Source organism: Taeniopygia guttata, chromosome 10, assembly GCF_048771995.1.
Source record: "Taeniopygia guttata chromosome 10, bTaeGut7.mat, whole genome shotgun sequence".
NCBI classification, from domain to species: Eukaryota; Metazoa; Chordata; class Aves; order Passeriformes; family Estrildidae; genus Taeniopygia; species Taeniopygia guttata.
The window spans coordinates 11,255,271-11,278,755 of NC_133035.1; the positions used below are offsets into that span (position 1 = coordinate 11,255,271).

Sequence of the window (23,485 nt, forward strand, 5' to 3'; positions counted from 1 at the left end):
CAGTATTTGGCTTCTGTCCCCTCATACAAGTTAGAGGATAGCAAAAATGCAGGACTAATTTTTGGAAAGACCAAGCTGAATTCTCCAAGAGGCCATCACACATGTGGTCAGAGACTCCTGGCATATTAAAAAAAAATTTAAAAGGGAAAAATATTTACACAAATCAGAGAGCACCTGGCACAATTCAAGCAAGTTTCCCGTGTGCCTCCAGCAGCCAGAGCTCTCGCAGAACGGCGCGTGGAACATCTGACAATGAACTCGCTGCACATCCCGCAGCTGACCGGCCCCGCGGCCCCGCACCGGCCCCCGCTCCGCGGATCCCGAGCTCCTCCCGCTCCTTCCAGCGGGGATTTTGCCGCCGGTGCCGCTCCTCCGCGGCGTGCCCGCTCCGCCGGCGGCGCGGGCGGGAGGCGGTGATGAATCGCGTACCAAACGCGTTCCGGGCAGCGCTCCGCACCTGCGGCGGGGCCGGGGCGGGAGCGGCGCCCACGCGCGGCTCGGGACGCGGTGCCCCGCGGGGCCGGGGCCCGGCGGACTCACCCCATGTCTCGGCACCTCTCGGCGGCGGCGGCGGCGGCACCCCCGGGCGGCTCCCCGCGCTCGGCGGCCAGCGGCGGCCGCGTCCCCACTTCGCACATGCGGCCGCCCCGGCTGGCTGCGGCTGCACGGCGGCGAGAGCCGTCCTGCTCCTCCTCCCGCCGCCTCCCTCCCCCCTTACATAACCTCCCTCCCGGGCGGCGGCGGCACCGAGCAGCTCCCGCGGCACCCGCCGCCCTGCCAGGCGGCAGCGCGGGGGCGGCGGGCGGGGCGGGGCTGGGCGCGCCCGGGGCCGCTCCGCTCCCCGCCCCGGGCCCGGCCGCCGGCGCTGCGCGGGCTGTGCCCCGGGGCGCGGCGAGGAGCCGGTGGGGTGCGGGGTCTCGTCCTCACCGTGCCCTCGCCGGGGGACGGCGAGCCGCCGAACGGGGACGAGGCGGCAAGAAAACTTCGGGTGAAGTTGTGGGGTGTCCCCACGCGGCCCCGCCCGCGGCCGGGGAGCCTCAGCGGCGAGAGGGGTGAGCCCTCCCCGGGGAGCGGCTGTCCGGGACCGGCTGTCCCGCACCGGCATCCCCCGCCGCCAGCCCCGGCTCCGCGGCGCGGGCTCCGAGCGCGGGTCCCGGGGATGCGCTTCCCACTGGAGGCGATGCCACGCCGGGAGATGCCCGGTGAACCACGAGCGGGTTCTCCCGCTGTCACGCCCTCCCCGCGTTCCGAATCCCCGGGGCCGTGGGGGCGCAGCCTGCGAGCCGCGGGCCCGGCTCTGCCCTGTTCGGCCCCGCACGCAGCCAGCTCCCGCCTGCTCTGCCCAGAAATGTGGAGGTCTGGGTCTCCTTTGGCTCTTAGCCTCGCTGCAAGTGTGTCGCACGGTCCCAGAATTATGTAGGTTTCGTGAAAATAAAGGGGGACGATTCCGAAGTAGGGAAGGAAAATTTGGACTAGCGTGGAAGAGCCGTGTAATGGCTACCCAGCCGCGAGGGTGACACTGGCATCTGACCGGCGATCACAGGACACAAATCCATAGCAGAGCCGTGGACCTGCTCGTTCGAGTGTTCACAGGACTGTGTACACAGACACACGTACTCTGTCATGGAGAAAATACGACCAATTCACACATAAGACAGGCTTTTAACTTCACCCACACAAAGTTATAATTAATACTCTGCCATCAAGAGTGATTATTTTCATCTTTTTTTTTTTTTTTAATCTCACGTTGATTTATCCTTTCTTTCCAAGGAAGTTTAGAAGTTGTGAGAAAGGTTTTATATTTTCTTGCTTTTACTTCATGTGTAATAACTGGGGGTGTCCCTAGTATTACCTTGGGACATCATGGAAATCCTGAAAGAAAAACTTAGCCAGCAACCATGCTCCTTCCAGCTGTGGACAGTGGAACCCCTTTTCTGACAGACAACTATTTCCCGATGTCTGGAACACCGAAATGGAATTTCAGTTCCATGCACCCAGAGTCCATGTCATTGGAGGGAAAAAGGAGCAGGGTGAATGACACAGACATTGTCACAAGGCTGTAGGATGACACCTCTCCCATGTACCTGCTCTCTTTACCACAATCAGAGGGTTACTGCGGGTGTAGAAGGAGACTTAACTCCTTACCTAATCACTGCTGTAAAACTTCCTATGTCCTGTTCTGCCAGCTGGAGGTGAGATAGCCTCTGATTTCCTCTGAGGTAGCCATGGCAAAAGTGACAAACCTTTCATGTTCATGATGACCTGCATCCTTGAATATTGTTTTGATGTGACCATTCTGTCTTCTAGAGGACACAGTGAGGGGTGACATTTTCTAAGGGTAAAAACAGCAGCATAGAAATCTTGTGGAAAAAACTCTCACCATGGATCTGAGCATTTTATAACACTGTTTTTACACCATTTACCTCATTTTGTTAAATCTCCATTCATCAGAGAGAAGTTGTCTTGGTCCTCTCTAATTAGCTCATTTTGGTGAGTATCCAAAAGCTGTGTTTTATGAACCAGTGCTGCATGAGCCTTACAAGTATCTAATGGAATTGGATCAAAATGGGGTAATGCACTCACTATGTGTGTCATGATGAGAATTGGCAATTGGAACTGCAGTTGCCTTAGCATTTTCTAAGTTTTAATTTTTTTTCCAATCTCGCATTCAAGACTGTGCTTTCAACCCCATTTATAAAAATAAAGCTTAAGTTTATGGAAGCATAATTGCCTGTGAAATTCACATGATACAAGATTTTGTATATTGCTTTTGTTCATAAGGTCTTCCCACTTCATTATTGCTCTTTGCAAAACTGTCTTCTAAGACATGCAGGGTTTTAGTCCCTCAGTACCCTGAGACATTTTCCCTGGCAGACAACAATTTAACCCAGTTTTCTGTTCATATGTGGGATAAGTGCAGTCCCTTCATCTGAAATTCCCACTGTTCTTCCAAATGGATGAGATACTCCTTCTTCTGAAGTGTGGCACACTGTTGTGGTCCTCTTTTTCTCTGCCAGAAAGAGGATGAAGCCCTGTCCTCACTTCAAATCCATGGTGAAAGTCCCATGGACTTGAGTAAGGCCCAGATCTCATGCAAACCACTTAACAATATCAATATTGATTTTTAAAAATTTTTTTTCTACAGACAGCTCTCATCTTGAACCTGTGTCCTAGTTTGTGTATAGTTCCCATTGACTTATATTATTTTTGTGTAATTTAGTATTCCAGTTGTTTAAGGTATTTTCAGTTCTCTGGAAATGAGAACTATAAATATTCTATCACAATTAATCAGTTCTCAATCTTCATATGTGACATGATCTTTCATTTCCGAGCTGGCTCAGGCACAGGATGTGTAAGGGAGGGTAATTCAGTCCTCATTTAGTATTCACAAGTGTGCCCTTATTGCTGTGGCACGCTTAGGAACACTTAAAATACTGAAGGCACAGGATCCCTTGGTAGGATTCAAGCTGAGGAATAAAAATATCCACATTCTGTAAATGGGTCTAACTTCTTTAGATGAGAAATTTCTCCTATTCCCACAGGCCTCCTAAAGATACAATTTTTTGATTCCTAGATACAGGGTGAATATCCTTTTCAGAAAGCTGATCTAACAATCAGGACTATGTACCCAGCATTTTGAAAAGCAAAGAGCTCACTGGGCTCTTCCTCTCTCTGTGTTTCTGTTCTCTCCTTTTGTTTGGTTTTCACTATTGTTGTCTTCTGCCCCTCTATTTCATTTTAGATGTAATTTTATTGCAGAATGAACCTACTGTTCAGTCTTTTTAAACTATTACACTTCAAGGTAGATTTCTCTCTATTTCCCATGGCAGGTAGTATTAAATAAAATATTCAGTACTGTGATTTTCTCTTTTTTCCAAGTAGACTGATGAAATCTGCATTTTTTTAATCCAGCAGGACTGTGCCATTTCCCTTTTTTTACCGCTTTGACAAATAACTAACCATTTTCTTTAAATGGTTAAACATCTTTAAATGTTATCCTGGAGTTTAACCAAAATAAGCTTGGGGGAATTCTTGATTTTTACATTTGAAACAGAGAATTAGTTTTTTTAGTCTCCTGACAAATGGAGAACTAATGTAATTATGATATCACTGGATATAAAATGTTAAAGGTGAAGCAACTGAGAATAGAAAGGATTTTCAATAATTATGTTGAAAATACTCTGATTTGCAGTATTTTTTTTTAAACCTACTTAATCTAATATCTAATAAATAATTAGGACAACAGATCTATTTGCTTAAAATAATAAACGCTCTTGTCCTTTCAATTAAAATGTCAGAGCTCACAATAAACATGAGACCTTCAATTTCTCCAGCAAGACATCTGATTTCTAAGAAAAAAGTTTCCTCTCCAGTCTCCTTCAGAAATAAGCCAGAATAATAGGATTATTTTCTGTCTCTTTAAAAGCAAAAAATAAAAAGGAAAAAGTATTTTTAAAGCAATTTCTCAATCTATTTTAAAATGGGTTGCATGTTATCTTATTATTCTGTGCGGTTTATTCTTATATTTACTTAGTGCCAGGAAGCACCTGTCTAACCGGAGTCATAGAAGGTTCATGCCCAGTTTGTACTTCACTTTTTTTAGAGTTATCATGTGAAAAATGCAAGTTCCAAATCCAAGCAGATGTTTATGTAAATGCAAAGAACTGTCATTGTCACACTGTGGTATATGTTGCCTTCTGAATAAAGACAAATGCAGCCAACCAAAAATAATTTCAAATAAGATCTTAGAGAGAGAAGACCTGGACATATAAAGAAAGCCAGCAAAACCAGAACAATGGCCTGCAGTCACCACCAGGACTCCAGCCTGGATGTGAGCACCCAGCAAGGAGTTGAAGGCTACAGAACTGTAAGAGGCTGTAAGAGTATAAGAGGCTGCTGGGGTATAAGATGCTGACCACTGGCAGAGTCAGAACGAATCTGTCAGCATTAATACACAACAGGACAGATCCTCTAGGCTCCTTTGTACTTTGGTCTGCTAGAAATCCAGCTTGGGACACATCCAGGAGTGCACACTGAATATTTGTAGAGGTGGTGCCACAGTAGGAGCAAACCTTGCTCCGTTATCAGATCTTTTTTTTTGTACTTACTAGGTAAGAAAAACAGATAATCCCAATTCTTCTTAATGTTTTCGTTGATGTAGACACTTTGATTATGTCCACTCTGCTGTAAAGGAAATAACTTTGGTCATCTGTATGTAGTGGGTCTTGCTGCTCTGCTCTGGAATCATGCTGATTCGAGCTGGTTTGGCAGGGGACAGACTGGGACTCTGCAGGTGGTGACTGCTGCATGTGAGTGTCCTCACAGCTTGTATTTGAGTCTATTTACTTGTTCATATGCACAAAAATACTGCTTTTTGGAGCACACATGCATAAGTGAAGATCTTCATAAGGCTGCTCAAAGGCATGTACAGATCTCCCAGATGATGACATAGATCCTGACTTGCTCCTCAAAACTGTACCAAATATGTTCAATTTTTCATTTCCAATATGCAGGGCTTTGCATTTCATATGGCACTTAAGAAGCTATCAGCTTTTTCACTCAAAATTTATTTTGGGGGCTTTCTTTTTAAATCCCCAGAGAAGAAAAAAAGGTTCAATTTCATCTGCAAATACAGATTTTGATTCTGGTTTCCTTCCAGGCTTATATCATAAAATTCCTTTTATTTGCATTTTATAAAATGGGAGTTAGAGCAATCAGGCACCAATTATGCAAACGGGGTAGATTCGTTTTCTTTTAAACTAATTCTGATCAAAATTGTTGGTCCTGGCAGGCCAAATTATACAAGAGAAAGGAGAAGGAAAGAACTGTGTGTCTTGTCTGTTAGAAACAGGACCCTCATATTGCAACTTGGCTGTCACAATGATGGTGACAGCCAAGGCTGCAGCAGAGACACAGATAATGGAGAAGGGAAAAGATACTCACATTTTTGGTGAAAAAAAAGCTTAATTTTCAAACATGCAGAATTGTATGACCATACATTTCAGCAAAACATTTTGCTCACATGTAAATTTCCTTGTAGCTCGGGAGTTTTTAATTCTCAGGCCCTTTCTACCATCTGTAACTCAATCTCTATTTTTTAAAGAAATTGCAGACATCTGTTTAAATACCCGTCTCTTCCGTCAGATGGAATTTGGGATTCAAAAATATAAGCTCAGAAATAATACTAAAGTTGGATTTCATTTCCAAGCAACCACAGAGTGGCATTTTCAATGCTGCCTTCCCAATCTGCCCACTGTGCTGTGCTGGCTGTGTCAGGCTCTCCAGGACAGCAGCAGTGTCTGCTCTGGGTCCTGCTGCATGGGGGCAGAAAGAGATGGGGAGGTGGAAAACATCCCCCTAGGCTCATTGCAGGAGCCAGTGGAGGGAATGAGAAGGAAATGTGGGATGTTCCTGGAAATTGTAGTGAAAATTGTGGTTTATTTTTCCTTTTTCAGCCTGTCCTTCTCCAAGTCATCCTGTTTCCCCCCTGCCCTTCTCCCAGGGTCAGTGTGTGCCAGCAGGCAGGTCCTTATCCCCCAGCTACCTCCAAGGGTCACTCATCACTGTGTTCCCATTGTCTCCCTCTCAAGGAAACTCTATAGAGAAGGGGAGGCTGAGACCAGACATTTCTGAGCATTTTTGTTTTCCAGAACTGCTGCCTTGGCTGCTTGTGGGAATTTGTACCTCAGACTGGTGCAAAATACCTCATTCTTTGTGTTTCTTTGGGCATCACTCATTGGTGGACTTTAACCTGTAATCAGCCCCTTGCTTGTTCAACTGGAAAGGGAAGACATTTCCTGGGCACAGCAGAGGTCTGATTCATTTCCAGGAATACCCAAAGGTTTTTGTATTTTCTCGTGGGCTGAGGTGTGTGGATTCTTTGCCTGGATGAATTCTCCAAGCACTGAGCAGCACAGACGGTGCCAGGTGGGGACGAAGCCACACAGGGTTTCAAGCCTATTTACAAAACCTGATGGTTGAGGTGTAGTGGTGAGTACCCCAACAACTCACCTGAGTTCTTAAAGACACGAGGGGCACCACAGCACAAGGTTTTCCTCCTCCAGTTAAAGGTAAAAAATATCTTGAGTTAGGGAAGTCAGATCTGGCTCAGAGATTGCAAGTTGGCAAGGCCCAGGACTATGGGTGTTTTTCACAAACAGGGATAATTTTCATTTGTGAAGAAAACTGTTTGTCATCACAAAAGCTGTATTTTGCACCACTGTCTGGAAAAAGTATTGAGCTTTCCACCTTGCAGACTGTCCTATGGAAAGAAATTGAGATGCATTTAAGAAGCAGGGTAATGTCTTTATGCTTCCAAAATGCATTAGAAAAGAAAAACAATACAACCAAACCAAACAAATAAACCACAAATAAACAAACCCTACTGACCTTAATTTATATCACTTTCAATTAAAGTTAAAGAAAAGTTAAAGACCTTGACTTATACCAGTGTTTTTGGTTTTTTTTGTCTAAGTCTTGCTAAACTACAATAATTAATCATAATAAAAGTGAAGCTAGAGGGCCACAAATCATGCTGGTTTTACTACACTAAAATCTCAGATCTCAAAAAGTAAAGAACAGCAATTTGACAATTGAATAACAAGGTTACAGCTCCCACAAAGAAAGATACCAGGAACACCTTGATGAGAAAATGCATTTTAAAGGCCTCAATTGGGTTGCAAGTTGAGCTGGGTATCTTCCTGGATAGTTCAAGGAGTGTTTCTGCATTCCTAATTCTACCCAATATTACTTTGTCCTGCAACAAAACCTGGATGACAAAATATATAAATGCTATCCCTCAGTTAAATAAACATAACTGCTTTTTTATTTTTTCAGTTCAGTATTTTTCTTCTCAGAAAGTATCTACTGCCAACACTCTTAAATTCAATCTTGCAAAATTCTACATAATATAAGTTATTAAGTTGTTGTATGTAATGGTAAGCACAGATTCCACTTTTCTTGAGAAATGTCATGGTCCTTGGGACACATATAAAATCCATACTCTTTGTAAAACCAGAGCAAAATTTTAATCAATGAAAATATTTTTTAAAAACCCAAACATTTTTGAGACAGTTTGCAGCTCAAGCACACAGAGCATCACTCTCTAGATGCAGAGTCCTTTCCTGGGTTTAGAAGGAAAAGGATGGCAGGCAGCAGCAGCCGTGGGTAATGTTTAACCAAGTTTTTCATCCACAGTCCAGTCTGGGCTTTGGAGCCAGGGGAGGGGTCACTGTGCACCACCATGGGACATGACACCAAACAATGCAGTTTAACACCATGGGACTTGAGCAAAGGGGAGCAGAACACTTACAACTTCCAGGAAAGCTTTTAACTGTGTTTTGTTTTAATTTGGTCTTTAGCCAACAGAGAAATATCAATATACACAAATCAAAACCTTTTCTACATACTTGAGAAAATGAAGTCAACACTACAAAGTATGGATGACACATTCATCCATATTCATTTACTGTCCTCTATTCATTTACTGTTTCTTTGCAGAAGAGCACAATTTCTGTTGTGAATGTACCAACATTTTTCTAAGTTTATTTTGATCATTTATATGCAGGAATAGGCTAATCTTCATCCATACTCACCTGTAATAATATTTATTACTGTTCTTCTGCTTCTCTGACTGAATATTCTTTCTGTGTCCATCTGGTGAGTACCCTTTTCCCAAAATAGTTCATGACCACTCTTTCCTATATTTGCACAAGATATGTACTATTATTATATTTGCATGGAAGAAGTTAGGTGATCCTCCAAAAATGTTTTTCAGTGATATCATTTGTCCAACTTGTAAATGGATTTACAGTTCTAAATGTGACATCATAAGTGGTATGTGACAGAACATCTAAGCAAGAAATATTTTACAGTCTCCTAGGAATCTAGCCAGAATTGCTCTTTTTTAGATTGTGTTTCTTTGCCCGAAATAATTAACACTTGTTCATAGAGAATAACCTGCAGCTATTGTTGTTCAGTATTCAATGTTTTTCCAATATTTAAGGCTCAACTGTAGCTGGATTTAAGAACATGGCTTTTGAGATACAATTCCACAGCATGAGCTGTTCTGGGAAAGAGCAGGAGCCAGCCCTGGAAGCATAACAAAGCATATTTTGAATGCACAGGACATGCAAAGCCACAAATGCCAGCCAGCACCACATACTTAAAGCTACATTCAACAAACCAGAATTTCCTCCAACACAATAATGCCTGCTGTGACAAGTAACTAAACTCTTGAGGAAACAGCTGTTAAAATGCATTTTCATCTCCAGCTAAAGGAATTCTCACTATACAGACACCTTCAACAAGGTGATGCTTTGCATTTTCCTTTGTTTTTACATGCAGGCATCTCAAAGCAATAGCATCCAAACAGAAGCCAGCCTTGGCCCCCATGATACCCATGGAAAGAAACCCTTCTTTTGACTTCACTGGGAGCATGATTTGGTCATAATTGATTAATCCTCATTCCATTCCTGTGGCACAAGGAGGGATACAGAGATCACTTCACACATCAGTGCAACATGGTGTTTCTGGAAAATATCAGCTGCTCCAAAACAGAGGAGCCCAGCATGCAGTTTAAACAGGATGCAATGGCCAAAAATCTTCATCTGGAACAATACAGGAAATGCTGAGTGGCATCACTTAAAATAGATTTTGGCCAGCATACAGGGATTAAGAGACTTAATTTTCAAAAGGTGCACTGGGACCTTAAATAACCATAAATAGTCAGGACTCTGTATTGGTGCCTCACTGGAAGAGCAGCAGCTCACGCAGTGTGGTGGTTCCTCATGATAAGGGAACACGTTGCTTCCTTGCTGGATCATCTGCAGCTTTCAACAGGGCCAATGAGGCTCCCACGTCCAACAGAGCCACCACGAAGTCCTGACCCCATGGAATGCAAAATCACAACAGTACTTGGAACCAGTGGAACAAGGATTTCACTCCCTGGAAATAGTCTGTGAGATCTGGCAGCAACATTTCCCATCAGATAGCAACCGTGAGATCTTTGATATCTTATATAACTGCTATCCTTAAATAAATCGTATATCTAGTTCATCATTTTTTTCCCCTGATTTAATTAGAATCGTGCTTAGTTCTTCAGGTTGGTGAAATCTTATCTTGCAATATGCGGCAGATGCTTCTGCTTGGAGATTAGTGTTTGCTTTTTAATTAAAGTTTTTACTTGAGAGGTTTGTGATATCCCCACACTACCATTTAAGACCAAGAAAATAACTGTGTATTATTCTTAAAATGGGCAGCCATAGCATAATAAGAAACAATCATATTCAGCATATCACCACGATCTACTATGTGCTTTTCATTTATATGTGAGATTTTCTTAGCTTGTTTTTAATGAGCCTCCATCAGAAGCTCCATCAGAACTATGAATTTTCCATGATAATATCTCTATATTTTTAAAATTTAGACTGTCAGTAAGATCTTCTGCACTAGTTCCCCACCAGCATCAGAAAGTTCAGCTGAGCACTGCCCTGCTAAGTAGCTGATTGCCTCCACAGCAGAGCTCTGCAGGTGGAGTGGGGAAGGGGAAGAAACAGCTACAACTCAAGAAAGCAGGAAAGGGAGACCTGAAACGAGAAGGGTGAGCAGGGCCACAGCAACAACAGCACTGTGGAAATGGTCCAGGAGGGGAAACTGCTGCAGCAGCCTGGGGAAAGATGGAGAAGAAATTACAGCAGAACTAAGGGAGGAAAGGATGCTGTGCCTTGACATCTGAGGCAGAGGGGTGCCCCGGGAGGGCAGGGGTACAGAGGGGTGGCAGCCAATACATAATCTCCTGAAAGATTAGGAACCCTTGTTTGCTGGAAAGAATGATATCAAGTCCTAATTTAGTAACAGGAGGGAGAGTTGTTACTGCTCTGAGCAGTGTTGGCCCAGACCCCCGGAAAAGCATCAAGCTCCACACAGCACAGAAATAAACTGAAAAGATAGTTCCTTGTCAGAGAGTTTCCAGGTTCTGTGTAGGGCAAGGCACAATGCAGAGATGCACAGAGGAGTGCTCCCAACAGGGAGCAGACTGCTCAGACCATCTTTGCAAATTCCTACAGGCTTCTCTGCAGCTCAGCTGATTCACTTATACCTTATTTCACTGTAGAACAGTGTGGTCTCAATGCTGATTGGTATGACTGGAAAATTCTGATTTGCAACTTTTAAAAATTGTTACTTAACAGCAAAAAACCACTCTCAATTTGAGTTAGTACAAAGCTGGCCTATTACTCAGCTCTTGCTTTCTCTAATGGCCCTTTACCTTAAGAGGAGCTGTAAACAACATTCAGGAACTCTCCTTACAAGAGAAAGAAGGGAGACCAGTTCCTGTGCTAACAGCTTCTTGGTAAAACCATCTGGGAAGAGCCATGTTCAGTAAATGACAGAGGGAGCATTACTTAGACCAGTTCCAATGACCTCAACCTTGAGAGGGAGCAAGACCCTGAAATGCTGTTCTATTTCAGTGCCTTTAGCAGAACCTGAACCCATGCTCACACTCTGCACAGGGACAGGACAGGTGGGGACAGGGGCTTCATGGCACATCTAAGGGCAGTTTCAGACCTGGCCCCAGAGTGAGCACGGGAGCCTCAGGGCAATGCTCCAGTGCCCACAGAATGTCACCCTTCTGAAAAGGGAGTCTGGCAGTAAAACAGGAGGCCTAGGTATCCTATTTAGAGGTTGAATATTTGACTTTGTATCCAAGGCAACTGATTGGAGTGCAACAGGCAAACTGCATCAAGTGTCCAACCCAGGAGAAACGCTACACCTTTGCTGAAAGGCATAACCACTTCCCCCTGCTAGACCCTGGGCTTTGCAAGGATCTGAGTTTCTGATTTAAACACAGCAGCAATTGCTACCAGATGTGCATGTCGGGGCCCTGAATGCACTGACAGCCCTTAATTGGCACGACCAGCCCTGACCCCCCCGGCCCAGGTGTGGGGGCCCTCGGTCCCTGCCCAGCCCTGCTGTGCCTGTTCATCCGGGCAGTGACCGAGTGCTGACCTGGATTTCTGCCTGGCCTTGGACTTGCCTCATCCCTGTGAACTTGTCTGCCCCTCTGAGCTCCGTCAGCTGCCGAGCCTGGCCAGCCCTGCTCGGGGCTGTGGGATGGGCCCCTACCCTGCCGGCCATGCCACCCTCCTGTCCCTCTCTGCTCCCTGGCAGCAAAGAGGAAATGCTCTCCATTCCCCTTCCAAACTCAGATGGGTGCTACTAATTTGTATTTAACTTACAAGCTGGTGCTTCCATACTGCAGAGGAGTCGAATGTTTTAGACTAGATATGGACAAAAGAAATGAGACAAAACTGAGATTAAATATCCAACTGTAAAAGAAAATTGCGTATGAATAAAATCTAGTGCTAGAAAATTCTGCAAGTACCTTCTTTATATTTTGCAACTCTCTTAACAATAGGTAATCCATGGTAGCACTGATTCACACATCCCCACTTGCAGAATTACTTGACATCTAAAAAGCATCTGAGTTGGAGTTGAGACAGCATGATGATCATGATGAGTTTGATATCTAAGTGTTTGGCTACTCCACTTTCAGGCAGTTCCACAGAACTACATTTAAAGTGCCTGAATATTCCTCCCACTTTTTATCTTCTTTTTTTTTTTTTTTTTTCTTTTCCTTCCAATTTGTACAGTACCTACATCTAGGAAATGACATAACCAACCTGTGCACCAGATGTGCTATGTTAAACTTCTGCCTGCCCCCCAGCCCCAGCATGTGTGCCCCACGGGGTCTAACCCCCCTCCACCCCAAATGAGGAACATATGGAGCACCATGAATGGCAGTAACAAGACTTCACTTTGAACTACATTCCTCCTATCAAAGGGTCCTCTGTCTTGCCTTCTTCTTCTCCATTCCTCTGGGTAATCACAAGGAAAGAAGTGAACATTTGGAAAAGCCTCCTGGGGACAAATTCATTGCTAGTGTAACTCTGTTGAAGTTAATGGTGTTGCACCTTGGATTAAAATGGCACCATAATATTAAAAACCAGAGACAGCATACTACCCTGTAATTACTGTCTAAGAGAGAAAAAAAATAATAAAAATGATTCATTCTTATAGACCCCAAAGGGCATATCTAGCTTAGTCAGTTTAAAAGGTGAAAATAAAAGAAGGGAGTTGGAATGTAGTGATTTTAAATTTGTATATATGTTTATAAATATGGGTAAATGACAGTCAGATTTTAAGAGCAATATGCTAGAAATATAATTTAATGTGACTGTAATTTTCAAAAGACAGATGACATAAGTAGCTCTTAGGGAAATTAAAGGCCTTCTTTCATACTGGTATAAATTAGGAAGCAAGCACTGTTGTAAACTTAATGCAAAGGAATTGGGCCCCCGCAGCACCAAAATTGTTATTCTGTAACACAATCAAGCACCAAGAGTCGCATTTTGCCCTTTTTTAAATAAGGACAATGTTATTTTTTTAGCCAGTTAACATTTAAAGGTCATTGTTACGGGAAGGAAACATTTCTTGTATTAAGTTTAGTGAAGTCGTTAGAAATGTGCGGTCTGTTCCTTTATGGACTTCACTTTACAGCACCATATGGAGGTGTGTGAAAGACACTCTGAAGCTCAGTGATACTGTACAGTATAACAGCAAAGGCAAAGCAGAGATCTGACAGAAGAGTTGCATTCAGAGGCATTTGTCAGCAGCAGCTGTTGTATTTCCGTCTTTCTTGTTATTTAAGTGAGGTTCATCTAGGCAAAAATCCTTTCCGGACAAAGGAATAAAATCCCATGACAAGAACTCATCTTCTGAGCACAGGAGGTCCTAGAGAAAGAGCACAGCCCCCAATATTTCTGCAGCCTGGCTAAGCAGTATCTCTGCTCACCTATCTCCCAGTGCAATGAAGGATCCAGCAAACACCTGGCGCTCGTTATTGCTCAGATGTCCCCTGGTGGTGTGACAGCCTCTGGTGCCCACAGAAACACAGCTTTTCTTTATGGGTAATCAATAACAAGGCTGCCACGCATGCCCTTTGTACCTGCTGGAGCCAGGACACAAAGTGTTGCTCTCCCTAGCTGTGCCAGACATCACCATTTCCTAGAATAAATTACCTGGGGAAATCAGGTTTCCTTGTACAAACAAACCAGGCTTTCAGTTACACAGTAACTGAGACACTCAAAAATAACGGGGGGAGAGGAAAATTGGCTGATAGGAAACCACTGAGGAGTTTCAGCAAGCTGAGAAAAAAATCAGGGTTTTAAACACAAATTTTCACCAAAATATTTTCTGAAATGTTACTTTGTTATTCAAAATCCCCAGCAGGATCCATAACCATCTATGGAGGTTTTGCTGCTTATTTGTTTATAGACAAATATTCCCCCAGTCAGACAGGCCCAAATTACAAGTGATGTTGGTTTCTTAGCTGATTTCTCACAGTTTATCTTAACACTAGAGAAAATGAATTCCTCCTGTTTAAAGATACAGAAATGCCCCCCCTCAAAAAAAAAATTAGTTCTCTTTTTCCCTTGCTGCTGAGATACACATGCTGACTTTTCATGAAAAATGTCACAGCTGTCAAGCTCTACTGAGACAGAGCAACGAACACAGTCTTAAAGATAACAGAAAATTGCAAAATATGTAAGATTTTAAACAAATAAAATTTGAACAATGTTTTCTTTTTGCTCCTTGCTACAGGCTGGTTATCCTGTAGAGCAGATCTACCTCTTTACCTAAGAACTGTCTGTAAGAAGAAGGACTAGAAATTAATTTTCAAGTTAAAGTTGAGTATAAAGAAAATACATGAGTCCATAAGCTGGGAATTTAGGCAAAATATCAAATACAAAGTCCTGTGACAGAACAGCAAAAGTTATCAAGGCAAAATACTTACAAAACCCCCTGTCATTTTCCATTGTTTCAAGGCAAACAAGACTTTGCTAGTTTTAGCACATATTCCTTTGTTCAGCCAGGAAGATCCATTCCACAAAAGCTTAATTAATTTCCAATTGGCTACAAGGAAAAAGCCTTAGTTTAAAATTTAGAAGATAAGACTTTGTCTAACAGAACATTATTTAACATTATGAAATCTAAAGGAAAAAGCACATCCTTTGAGGCTTTATCACACTGCAGTAGACTTCAGAAATGCTGATTATGAGATCGTGTTCACACAAAAACAACACATTAATTACCCAGAGAGCCTTGAAGTGAGCAGAAAGATTGCAAGAGTGGATTATCAATTTCTCTGTCTTGACAACACTTGGAACTTGACCTTTTAAGCACTCAGGCACCTAGTCTGTAGGTATGTGCTATGTGAGGCATTTAGTGGGTGTTGAAAGTTCTACTCGGTGACAATACTCATTTCTGAGTGCCTTTATTCCTTTAAAAATCATCTGTCACTTCAGGTTTTATATATGCAGCTTGAATATCAGAATAACATCTATGAGAAATCTTAGGATATTGCTTGGATTATGATCTCCTTCTTGATATAACCCAAAGCAGTCATAGAGACTTGTGACAAAAAAGAACTAAAATGAAAGTATCATGTATAAATATATATTATATATAATTGTTTGCCACACTGGTTTAGCCATTCCCTGCAAGTGTTTTTCTATGCAAAATGTGCTGATGAGAGCACCTTTCCAATACTGTAATTTGTGAAATATACTGCTTATAGGATTACAAGGGGCCCATGCCTTCAAAAGAATTTATATTTATGCCTAAATTATGTACATGTATGGATGACTTGAGTCTATAATTAAAGGTTTGATATTAAGTTTCATCTTTTAATGAGAAATGTCACCCATGAAACAGCAGACTAGAAGCTCAAAAATAAAGAAATGTGTACCTTTTATTAAGAATAATCTCCTTAACTTTATGCATGAAATCCTCTGTAGATACACCTGAAACTGCAATATCCAGTGATGAAAATGAAACATGGCTGGAGAAGAACTAAAACCCTACTTACTTCTGCCTATTCCAAAGAGTCCGACAGTAGGAGAGGGTTTATAAGGGGAAAACCTAAGTTAAAAGATATTATTTTTCAGCCTCAATGACAATTTGTTTGGCTTAGAACTAGCTGTCCAGGCTAAGGTGTTTGCATTATGCTATTTGGATTGAGGTCATTGTCTCCTGTTCTGCAAGTGACAATACACACCTGCTGTAGATCTCACAGGAGAGCAGATTTTAATTATTGCGGTTTATATCAAACAAAGGACACTTATTCGTTCTAATATTTTTGGAGAGTTGGATACTGCTATTGCTGTTGCTGGGGTATTTTGTTTCAAGTGGTCTACCTGATTATTACTCTATGCTTTGCTAGTGCCCACGAGCATTAGAATCTCTAGCAGAGCTTGCCAAAAACCATTGTTTTCTGAAAGTGCTCTTTAAAAAAACAAAACATTTCTTACACACAGCACAAGAGACCGTTTGAAAACCATTGGCTTAAGTGTTGTGGAAATTAGTCAGCACTGCAAAGACATCGGCGCTGTGGGAACAGGCAAACTGGGGACCATGGACACCGAAACCATTTCTGCTGCGGGAAGGGCTTGATGCCACCAGCCCTAACCTCATCCGTATTAAAGGTGACAAGCCCGAAGTTCTGAGGCTCACACATAACCTCATCTGTATGAAGGGTGACAAGGCTGACCGCTATCTGCAGCACTGGGCGGCAGCGTCAATGTGTTTGCTGGAGCAGGGCCAGCACTGAATTATTTTGGTTTAATTCGGAGTTATTTGCCTGCCAAAAAGCTTCACGTCATCTCACCTTCCTCACGTAGCAGTCAACACACCCCGAAGCTTTTTTATACAAGAAATACACTTAAGTGGCATTATAGACAGCCACTGACGCCATGCTGACTTAACCTTTTGTATTTGCGCCTTTCGGTTAAAACCCAAACATTTCAGGTGTCACCTCCTTAACACCCGCGTGGCAGCGAAGGACAGCGGCCCGGAAGGCTCAGCAGCGCTCCTGCCAACGCGTTCGCATCCAGCGCGAACCGGAGGGGATCGCTGGTTCCTCCCCTGCCCGCTCCGCCGGCCCGGTGTGCCCCGGCCCGGTGTGCCGTGTCCCCACCGGTGTGCCCCGGCCCTGTGTGCCCCGTCCCGCCCCGGTGCGCCGTGTCCCGCCCCGCTGTGCCCCATCCCGCCCCGCTGTCCCCCGTCCCGCCCCGGTGTGCCCCGTCCCGCCCCGCTGTCCCCCGTCCCGCCCCGCTGTGCCCCATCCCGCCCCGCTGTCCCCCGTCCCGCCCCGGTGTGCCCCGTCCCGCCCCGCTGTCCCCTGTCCCGCCCCGGTGTGCCCCATCCCGCCCCGCTGTCCCCTGTCCCGCCCCGCTGTCCCCCGTCCCGCCCCGCTGTGCCCCGTCCCGCCCCGGAAGAGGCGGATCGCGGCGCGGCTGCGGCGGCGGAGGCGCGGTGAGGGGCGGCGGGGCGGGTGCGGGGGAAGGAGGGCGGCTGTGAAGGAGGAGGGAGCGGGAGCGACCCCCCGGGCTCCCTCAGCTCTGTCCGGCCCGCTGTGAGGGGCGGGGGCTCCGGCGGAGCCCCCCGGGGCAGCCAGCCCCCTACGGCGCTCTCTGCTTGGCCTTGGGTGCAGGAGGGTGCCGGGTGTCCCCGGTACGGGCCCCCGGGATGAATATGATAGAAACTGTTGTTTATGGAGGGGAGCACCTCCAGCTGCTCAGGAGAAGCTGTAGCGGCGGATCCCCAGGGCAGTGCTACCCCCGCCGCCCTCACCTCGACTGCCATAGACTCGAGGAGGGGAGTTCCTTAGAGATAGCCCGCAGTAAGAACCTAAGGAGGTTAGCTGCTGGCGGAGGAAAGGAGGATGAGCATTCCTGCAGGGATAACTCCTGCCCCTGCCCCAGGGAGGTGTGCGGTGTGTCGCTGGCGGAGGAAAGGATGATGAGCATTCCTGCAGGGATAACTCCTGCCCCTGCCCCAGGGAGGTGTGCGCTGTGTCGCTGGCGGGGAAGGCTGCCCGGGCTCTGAGGCAGCAGCAGACACCAATGCCTGAGGGTGCCGCAGGGAACACCCCACCGCCCGAGCCCGAGGGTGCAGCGGGCAGAATATACACCCAGACTGCTCTATATTTTGTATATTTTAGCTTTTGGGGTCCTGCCAGCAAATCTTTGGGAGACAGCAGAAGAGTTTATTCTGGGAGTCCAGAACCAGATACTGCACATGCTCTAAATTATGTGGCGCTCGTTAAAACAGCGGGCTTAGAGCCTGATTTGCTATTAAGAGCATATTTTGCTGGTGGACAGTACCAGGTAACACCAACACATGAATGGCAAATGCATGTATACAAAAATAAGGAAACTAAGGCCTTAAACACAAATCCTATCAGACAGGCATATTATGAGGTAATTTAAGCTCCTCTTAGGTGCTAACCTTTCCCTGAATCAAGTTATTAACATGTAAATTACTGTGAATAAATCTGATTATTTTGCCTGTCTCGATGATTATGTATATCTATAGGCTTTGCATGATATTCTACCTCAGCAAACTTTTGAAGTTGATTGTAGGAATTGTTTTCCTGTCACAAGCCAGTGTCAGGAGTAGATGGAGAGCATGTTCTGAAGTACTTTTTCCTGTGAGGTATCTATGCTGTCTTCCCAAAACCCAACAGCTGTGTTCATCTGAGTGTAACTTGTCCTTCATTTTCACTACATGGATTTTGGTAGCTATTACAATGAGAGTCTTCTTACATTGCTAAAGTCACTTTTGTTGTGTTCATGTTTAAAGTTTTCAGAATGACTTCCTTGGCTGACACACCCCCAAATTATGAAATGATGTTTGCTCATCGATTCACATCAGATGATGAAGAATATCAAGAATATCTAAAACGCCCTGCAGATCCCCCTCCTATAGTTGAAGAATGGAGAAACAGATCTGGTGGCAACCAGAGAAACAGAGATCGGTACTGGTTTTTCTTTTTAACTGTGGTCATTTCACAAATACAGTTAAATGATAATTGATTTCAGAAGTATAGGAGTCTGTTCTGTTCACTGAAGTATTTCCTTGTCACTCTGTAGGTAGCTATGTTTAAGAGGGAATATAGTCATCTCTGAAAAGTAATGAGGTTTTACATTTTCTCTGTATTGACTGGCAAAGTTTTTGCATTGTGTATAAAAGAACTAAATTATTTGCTTTTTAGTAAAGAATGAACTGGAACCACTGAACCCTGGGGTTTGTTATTGCTCAGCCCAAAACATTTTTCCAGAAGGGAAGGATGAGACTTCTGCAAAACTAAGCAGCCTGTCTTATGTTGGATGATAACTGGCAGGAAGATGTGCAAAGGAACAAGTTGCTAGTGTGATTATCTGTTACTAGCTGTCCAGAAAGCACTTCATTTGTAAGCTAAATATTTGCTGTATTTTTCAAGATTAGTCTGTAATTCTTTTATTCAGTAGAAGTGACTGTAAAATCAATCATCTGATCTGCCTGGCAAGTACAGTGTTACCTGCCAAAGCAAAATACTTTGAATTATTTCTTCAAGATGTAATTGCAGCTTTTTACTGAATTTTGGACAGATTTTTGAGTGACTGGAAAACAACAATTACAGCATATAGTACATTTGGGAATACTAATATCAGCCTTTAATATAAAGTAGTTAAACTCAGTCCAGCCAACAACCAGGAAAACTCCTCAGCTAAATATCTAAGTAGGATTTGTGCCTTATCTAAAGAAAAGGAGAACAACACTGTAACTTTTTCTCACCTTTGGAGCTTGTCATTAAGTAAAACACAGAATCACAGATTAAAAACAGGTGATAGTTTAACATCTTCTTAAAAACTTGGTTCTTTGAACTGATGAACTCTTACACCTACACTATGGTCAAAAAGTGAACTTTTTGCAAATGTTGTCTGTCTGCACCACACCATTTGCAAACAAAATGACTATGAGGCAGCTCAAGCCTTGATAGGAATTGAGACAGGGCTGGAAGACAAAAATTGAGACTGAACAATTGGCTAAATGCCACTGATAAAGTAGCAGTGTTTCAGCAGTAGTATGTATTTTAGAGCATATTCAAATTCCAGGACTCAGTGCTGTTAGGTGGCTGTAACTGTACTGAAGCCTGCTTTGCCAAAGCTTTCAACCTTGAAGCTCCTGGATGGAACCTGGCTTTGATGCACTACAGATGTACCTTGGGGTTGATTTTTAGATTTATGGTCTGTTTGAGCCCCTCTTAAAACTTCCAGCAGTTCACCTAATGCCTGGGAATACTTTGTGTTGGGAAACAGACTGTCCAAGTGTTGTGTTGGGTGAGAAATTCATGAGTGATCTCAGATGACTGTAGGTATGTTTTCATGAGTTTATCATATAAATATTTAAGTGTATAAACAGTTACATGACAATTTTCATGAAAACTGCCAAATGTAAGAGTTCATTATAATTCTTTTTTTTAACCTTGATATAATTGATGTCAGACTTTGATCTATCTCCTCATTGCAGGTTTCAAGATGGCAGATATTTTAGAGGTGACAGATACAACTGGCAAGGTGACTACAGATCTAATCAGAGGGCAGACAGAGGCTGGGGAAACAACTACCAGCAGCATAGACAAGGACAATCCTACTCATCCCACTACGGACAATACGGCTACAACTCCTACAACCCGGGGCCTCGTTACCATCCCTACTGATATCCTTGTGGCTTGAAAATCCAGTGATGCTATGTAACAAATTCAGTTAGATTTTCGTTTTCTTATTTTTTCCACTGTTTTATAGACAACTGAAGAATCTGTGTTACAGTGCAGTGCTGTTTTTCTGTAGTGTGAATTGAAAAAGGGAACTCCTTTTATGAATAGTAAAAGCATATTACATGGGGTTTGTTTAGAGTCTGTAGATTTTAGATTAAATTTTTAACTCCTTCTTTTGTCTGAGTATTGTGCATGTATTTTCTTCTATCACTGAGATTTCTCTGTTGCATTTTAGAAACCAAAACAGGTGAGGGAAGGACAGGATAGCTGTGGTTTATATGCAGCCTGTAGCAGTGGCACTTTGCCTTAAGATAGCTCTTTTTGAAACTAACATACTGTGTCTTTCTGTGGAGAGAATGTTTTAGTTTGGCTTTTAACAATGAGAAGCTCAGTTTGGTTTCAGATGCCCTAAAACTGAGAAGAGAGATCCTTTACTGAAATGTTTTATGGGGTCAGCATAGTGTCTGTTGACTCAATGGCTTCAATGCAGTTGCAGTATTCCTCTTAAAACATGGTCTAAAAGTTGGATAAAAAATAAGTTAAATATCTATCTTCTTGTAGCAGTTCAGTGATATAGAAGTTTTAAATGAGAAATAATATCAAACTTAGATTAATCTGTGTCATCTTCAAACAAATTTGGTGTGTGTGTAATAAATTTTCGAACTTCCATTTCAGCAAAGCTGTAAAACTTCGATGCCATTGTAGTTTGTATTAAATACTTTGTGCATGTTATAGAAAAAAAGAACTATGATCCGTACTGGTCTGTACTTTTTTCTGTATGGGGAAATATCATAAGCAGTGCAAAGTGTTACTCAGTTCTTAGAATTTAAGATTTATGGGGTTTTTTAAGTATTCACACAATAAAAGTATAGTTCACATGTAAGGATGTTTCTGAGTATTTCTGAAACCTACTTCTGAGACATTCAGGATTGGAACATCGTCTCCTCAGCCAACAGCAGAACGAGGAGCTGGACCCACAGCTAAGTGCTAATACTGGCCAGCTGTGGGCTTAAGCTAGAATGGCCTACTCAGCTGCAGTCAGAAGGATGAGACACATTGTGATTAATTAGAAGTCTGGAGTGTTAATCCACTATCCCCATTTTGCTCTAAGAGGGTCAGAGTTCCCTGTTTTGCCATTTACATTATCAGCTAATTTGTATCAAGGGAACAGCGCCTGTCTTTGTACTTGACATTTTCTTCAGCTGCTGTGAAGAAACAGGGCCCCATCCCTGCTGACTGCTGTAAAAGTCATGGCATTATGTGATAAGGAGTGCAAATTAGTGCATCTTGATTAAAAGACAAAGTACAGAAGTCAAAAGCAGAGTCCCCCAGCTCATCAGATGCTTTTAAGAGCTAAAGGGTGTGTTTACATAGAAACAGTCACTGTATGTAGCTTTTACATAGGCTGTGGTACACAACTGTCTTCACCTACCTGCTAACTATTTGTTTTCTGCTTTTCATATAATACTGTTAGCTCTGATACAGGTTTTATTATCCTACTCCCTGAAGTATTTGCCTCAAATTCAGTTAGAAGTCTCTTCAAAAGAGGTTTTTCCTCTAAGGAGTTCTAGTGGATAAAATGCACTCATTTGAACCCTCATTAACACAGTGAAGCCTTTACAAAGGGGGATACAAGATCATGCAAAGTTCTTACATCTGCTCTGTGGAGAGCCTGCAAGTTGGTATCCTTGGTGAAATTCCTGTTTAATTCAGAATCATGTGCAAAGTGCCAAATACCCCAGGCTCCCCCTCCAAGAAGGGAGTGCATCTCTTCCTGCAAAAAGCCTGACACTGCCAGCTATGCCACGGAAGTCAGGCTGTGCCAGGATGTTCTTCCACACCATCTGGAGTAGCATCACAGGTTGAAATGAAACCCAGCAGAAAGAACAGATCTGTTTCATCTGTTGCCTTTCCTCAAGCTCAATAACTATTTTATTATTTTGATAATAAAATAGTTCAGCTATTGAATAGCTCGTGAATAAAGAGTCCTAGTGGGTGGGAAGGGATCTCAAAGATCATTTCGTTTCAGTCCCTGCCATATCTTCCACTAGACAGGTTGCTCAAAGTCCCATCCAACTTGACCTTGAGTACTTCCACAGTGGATAGGGCATCCATGGTTTCTCTGGGCAATGTGTGCCAGTGTCTCACCACCCTTGCAGGAAAGAATTTCTTCCCAGTACCATCTAAATCTGCCCTCTTTCCGTTTGAACCATTCCCCATTGTCCTGTCACTACATGTCTTTGTTAAAGTCCCTCTCCAGCTCTTCTGTAGCCCCTGCAGGTACTCTGAAGTCTCTTAGGAAGAAAAGAGCACCTGTTCTAAGGAAGGTGCTCTAAGGTCTCCCAAAATTACTTTCCAACTCTCTCCTTGTCTTCATGATAGCATCATGAATCCCACTTTGCTGGTTGTGCAGCAAAGCATGCCAAAAAAATGCCAGGGGGTGTGGTATTCCAGAAAATGGCAAATCCAATCTTCATTGTGGGTGAACTGTAGAAGAGATAGATGAGGATGGTCTAGATGAAATAGAACCACACATTTCCTCATCTTGGTTCTCTTATTCTGAGTTCCTTGATTGAGATCAGGAGAGAGATAGGCCAGTGCGACTTCCCAGCTTGTGTTTCTGTATTCGTAATTCCCATATGCCTTACCAGCAGAGCTCTCAATTCAACCTTAAGGGTTTGTATTATTTACAAAACTTTTCCTAGGAACAAGTATGGCAAGAGTCTAATTTGGGGAGGTGGGGGAAAAGGAATACATTGCTAAATACAGGCACCAGACAGAAAGATACATAAAATGCAAAATATAGTACCTATTTTTCCACTTAGA

At 43.5% G+C, this 23,485-nt stretch overlaps 2 protein-coding genes and 1 long non-coding RNA gene across 7 annotated transcripts in view; 1 reads left to right on the top strand and 2 right to left on the bottom strand.

The window, feature by feature from the left end:
• The window catches only part of HOMER2 (homer scaffold protein 2), a 59,541-nt gene extending 58,731 nt beyond the window's left edge, over positions 1-810 (bottom strand). For 3 of the 4 annotated variants that reach the window (XM_072933700.1, XM_030281088.4, XM_030281086.4), the window contains exon 1: positions 541-810. In XM_072933700.1, the coding sequence (XP_072789801.1) occupies positions 541-638 (98 nt within the window). In that variant the 5' untranslated portion in view covers positions 639-810. The remainder of the gene's footprint in view (positions 1-540) is intronic. The other variant, XM_030281089.4, reaches the window with a different exon arrangement.
• A 3,536-nt stretch (positions 811-4,346) lies between these two features.
• Positions 4,347-16,618, bottom strand: LOC121470542 (uncharacterized). The gene is made up of 3 exons (XR_005981564.2): positions 13,853-16,618; positions 8,595-8,699; positions 4,347-7,261 (listed from the first exon to the last, which is right to left on the bottom strand). It is a non-coding gene; the product is annotated as an uncharacterized lncRNA (long non-coding RNA).
• Positions 16,619-17,269: 651 nt separating this feature from the next.
• Positions 17,270-21,542, top strand: RAMAC (RNA guanine-7 methyltransferase activating subunit). Of its 2 annotated transcripts, XM_002199007.7 has the most exons (3): positions 17,270-17,373; positions 18,703-18,877; positions 20,413-21,542. In XM_002199007.7, the coding sequence occupies exons 2-3, from the start codon at positions 18,711-18,713 to the stop codon at positions 20,600-20,602; spliced, it is 357 nt and encodes a 118-aa protein (XP_002199043.4). In that variant the 5' UTR covers positions 17,270-17,373; positions 18,703-18,710; the 3' UTR covers positions 20,603-21,542. The 2 variants fall into 2 exon arrangements, with proteins under 2 accessions (XP_002199043.4, XP_030137268.3); XM_030281408.3 differs by lacking the exon at positions 17,270-17,373 and having other exon boundaries at positions 18,693-18,877.
• The last annotated feature ends 1,943 nt before the right edge of the window (positions 21,543-23,485 follow it).

Excerpts from the sequence above, each read along its gene's own strand:
- RAMAC (XM_030281408.3), top strand. The coding sequence starts at position 18,693 with ATGTTTAAAGTTTTCAGAATGACTTCCTTGGCTGACACACCCCCAAAT. Across the intron at positions 18,878-20,412 it reads AACCAGAGAAACAGAGATCG|GTTTCAAGATGGCAGATATT; the intron begins GTACTGGTTTTT and ends TCCTCATTGCAG.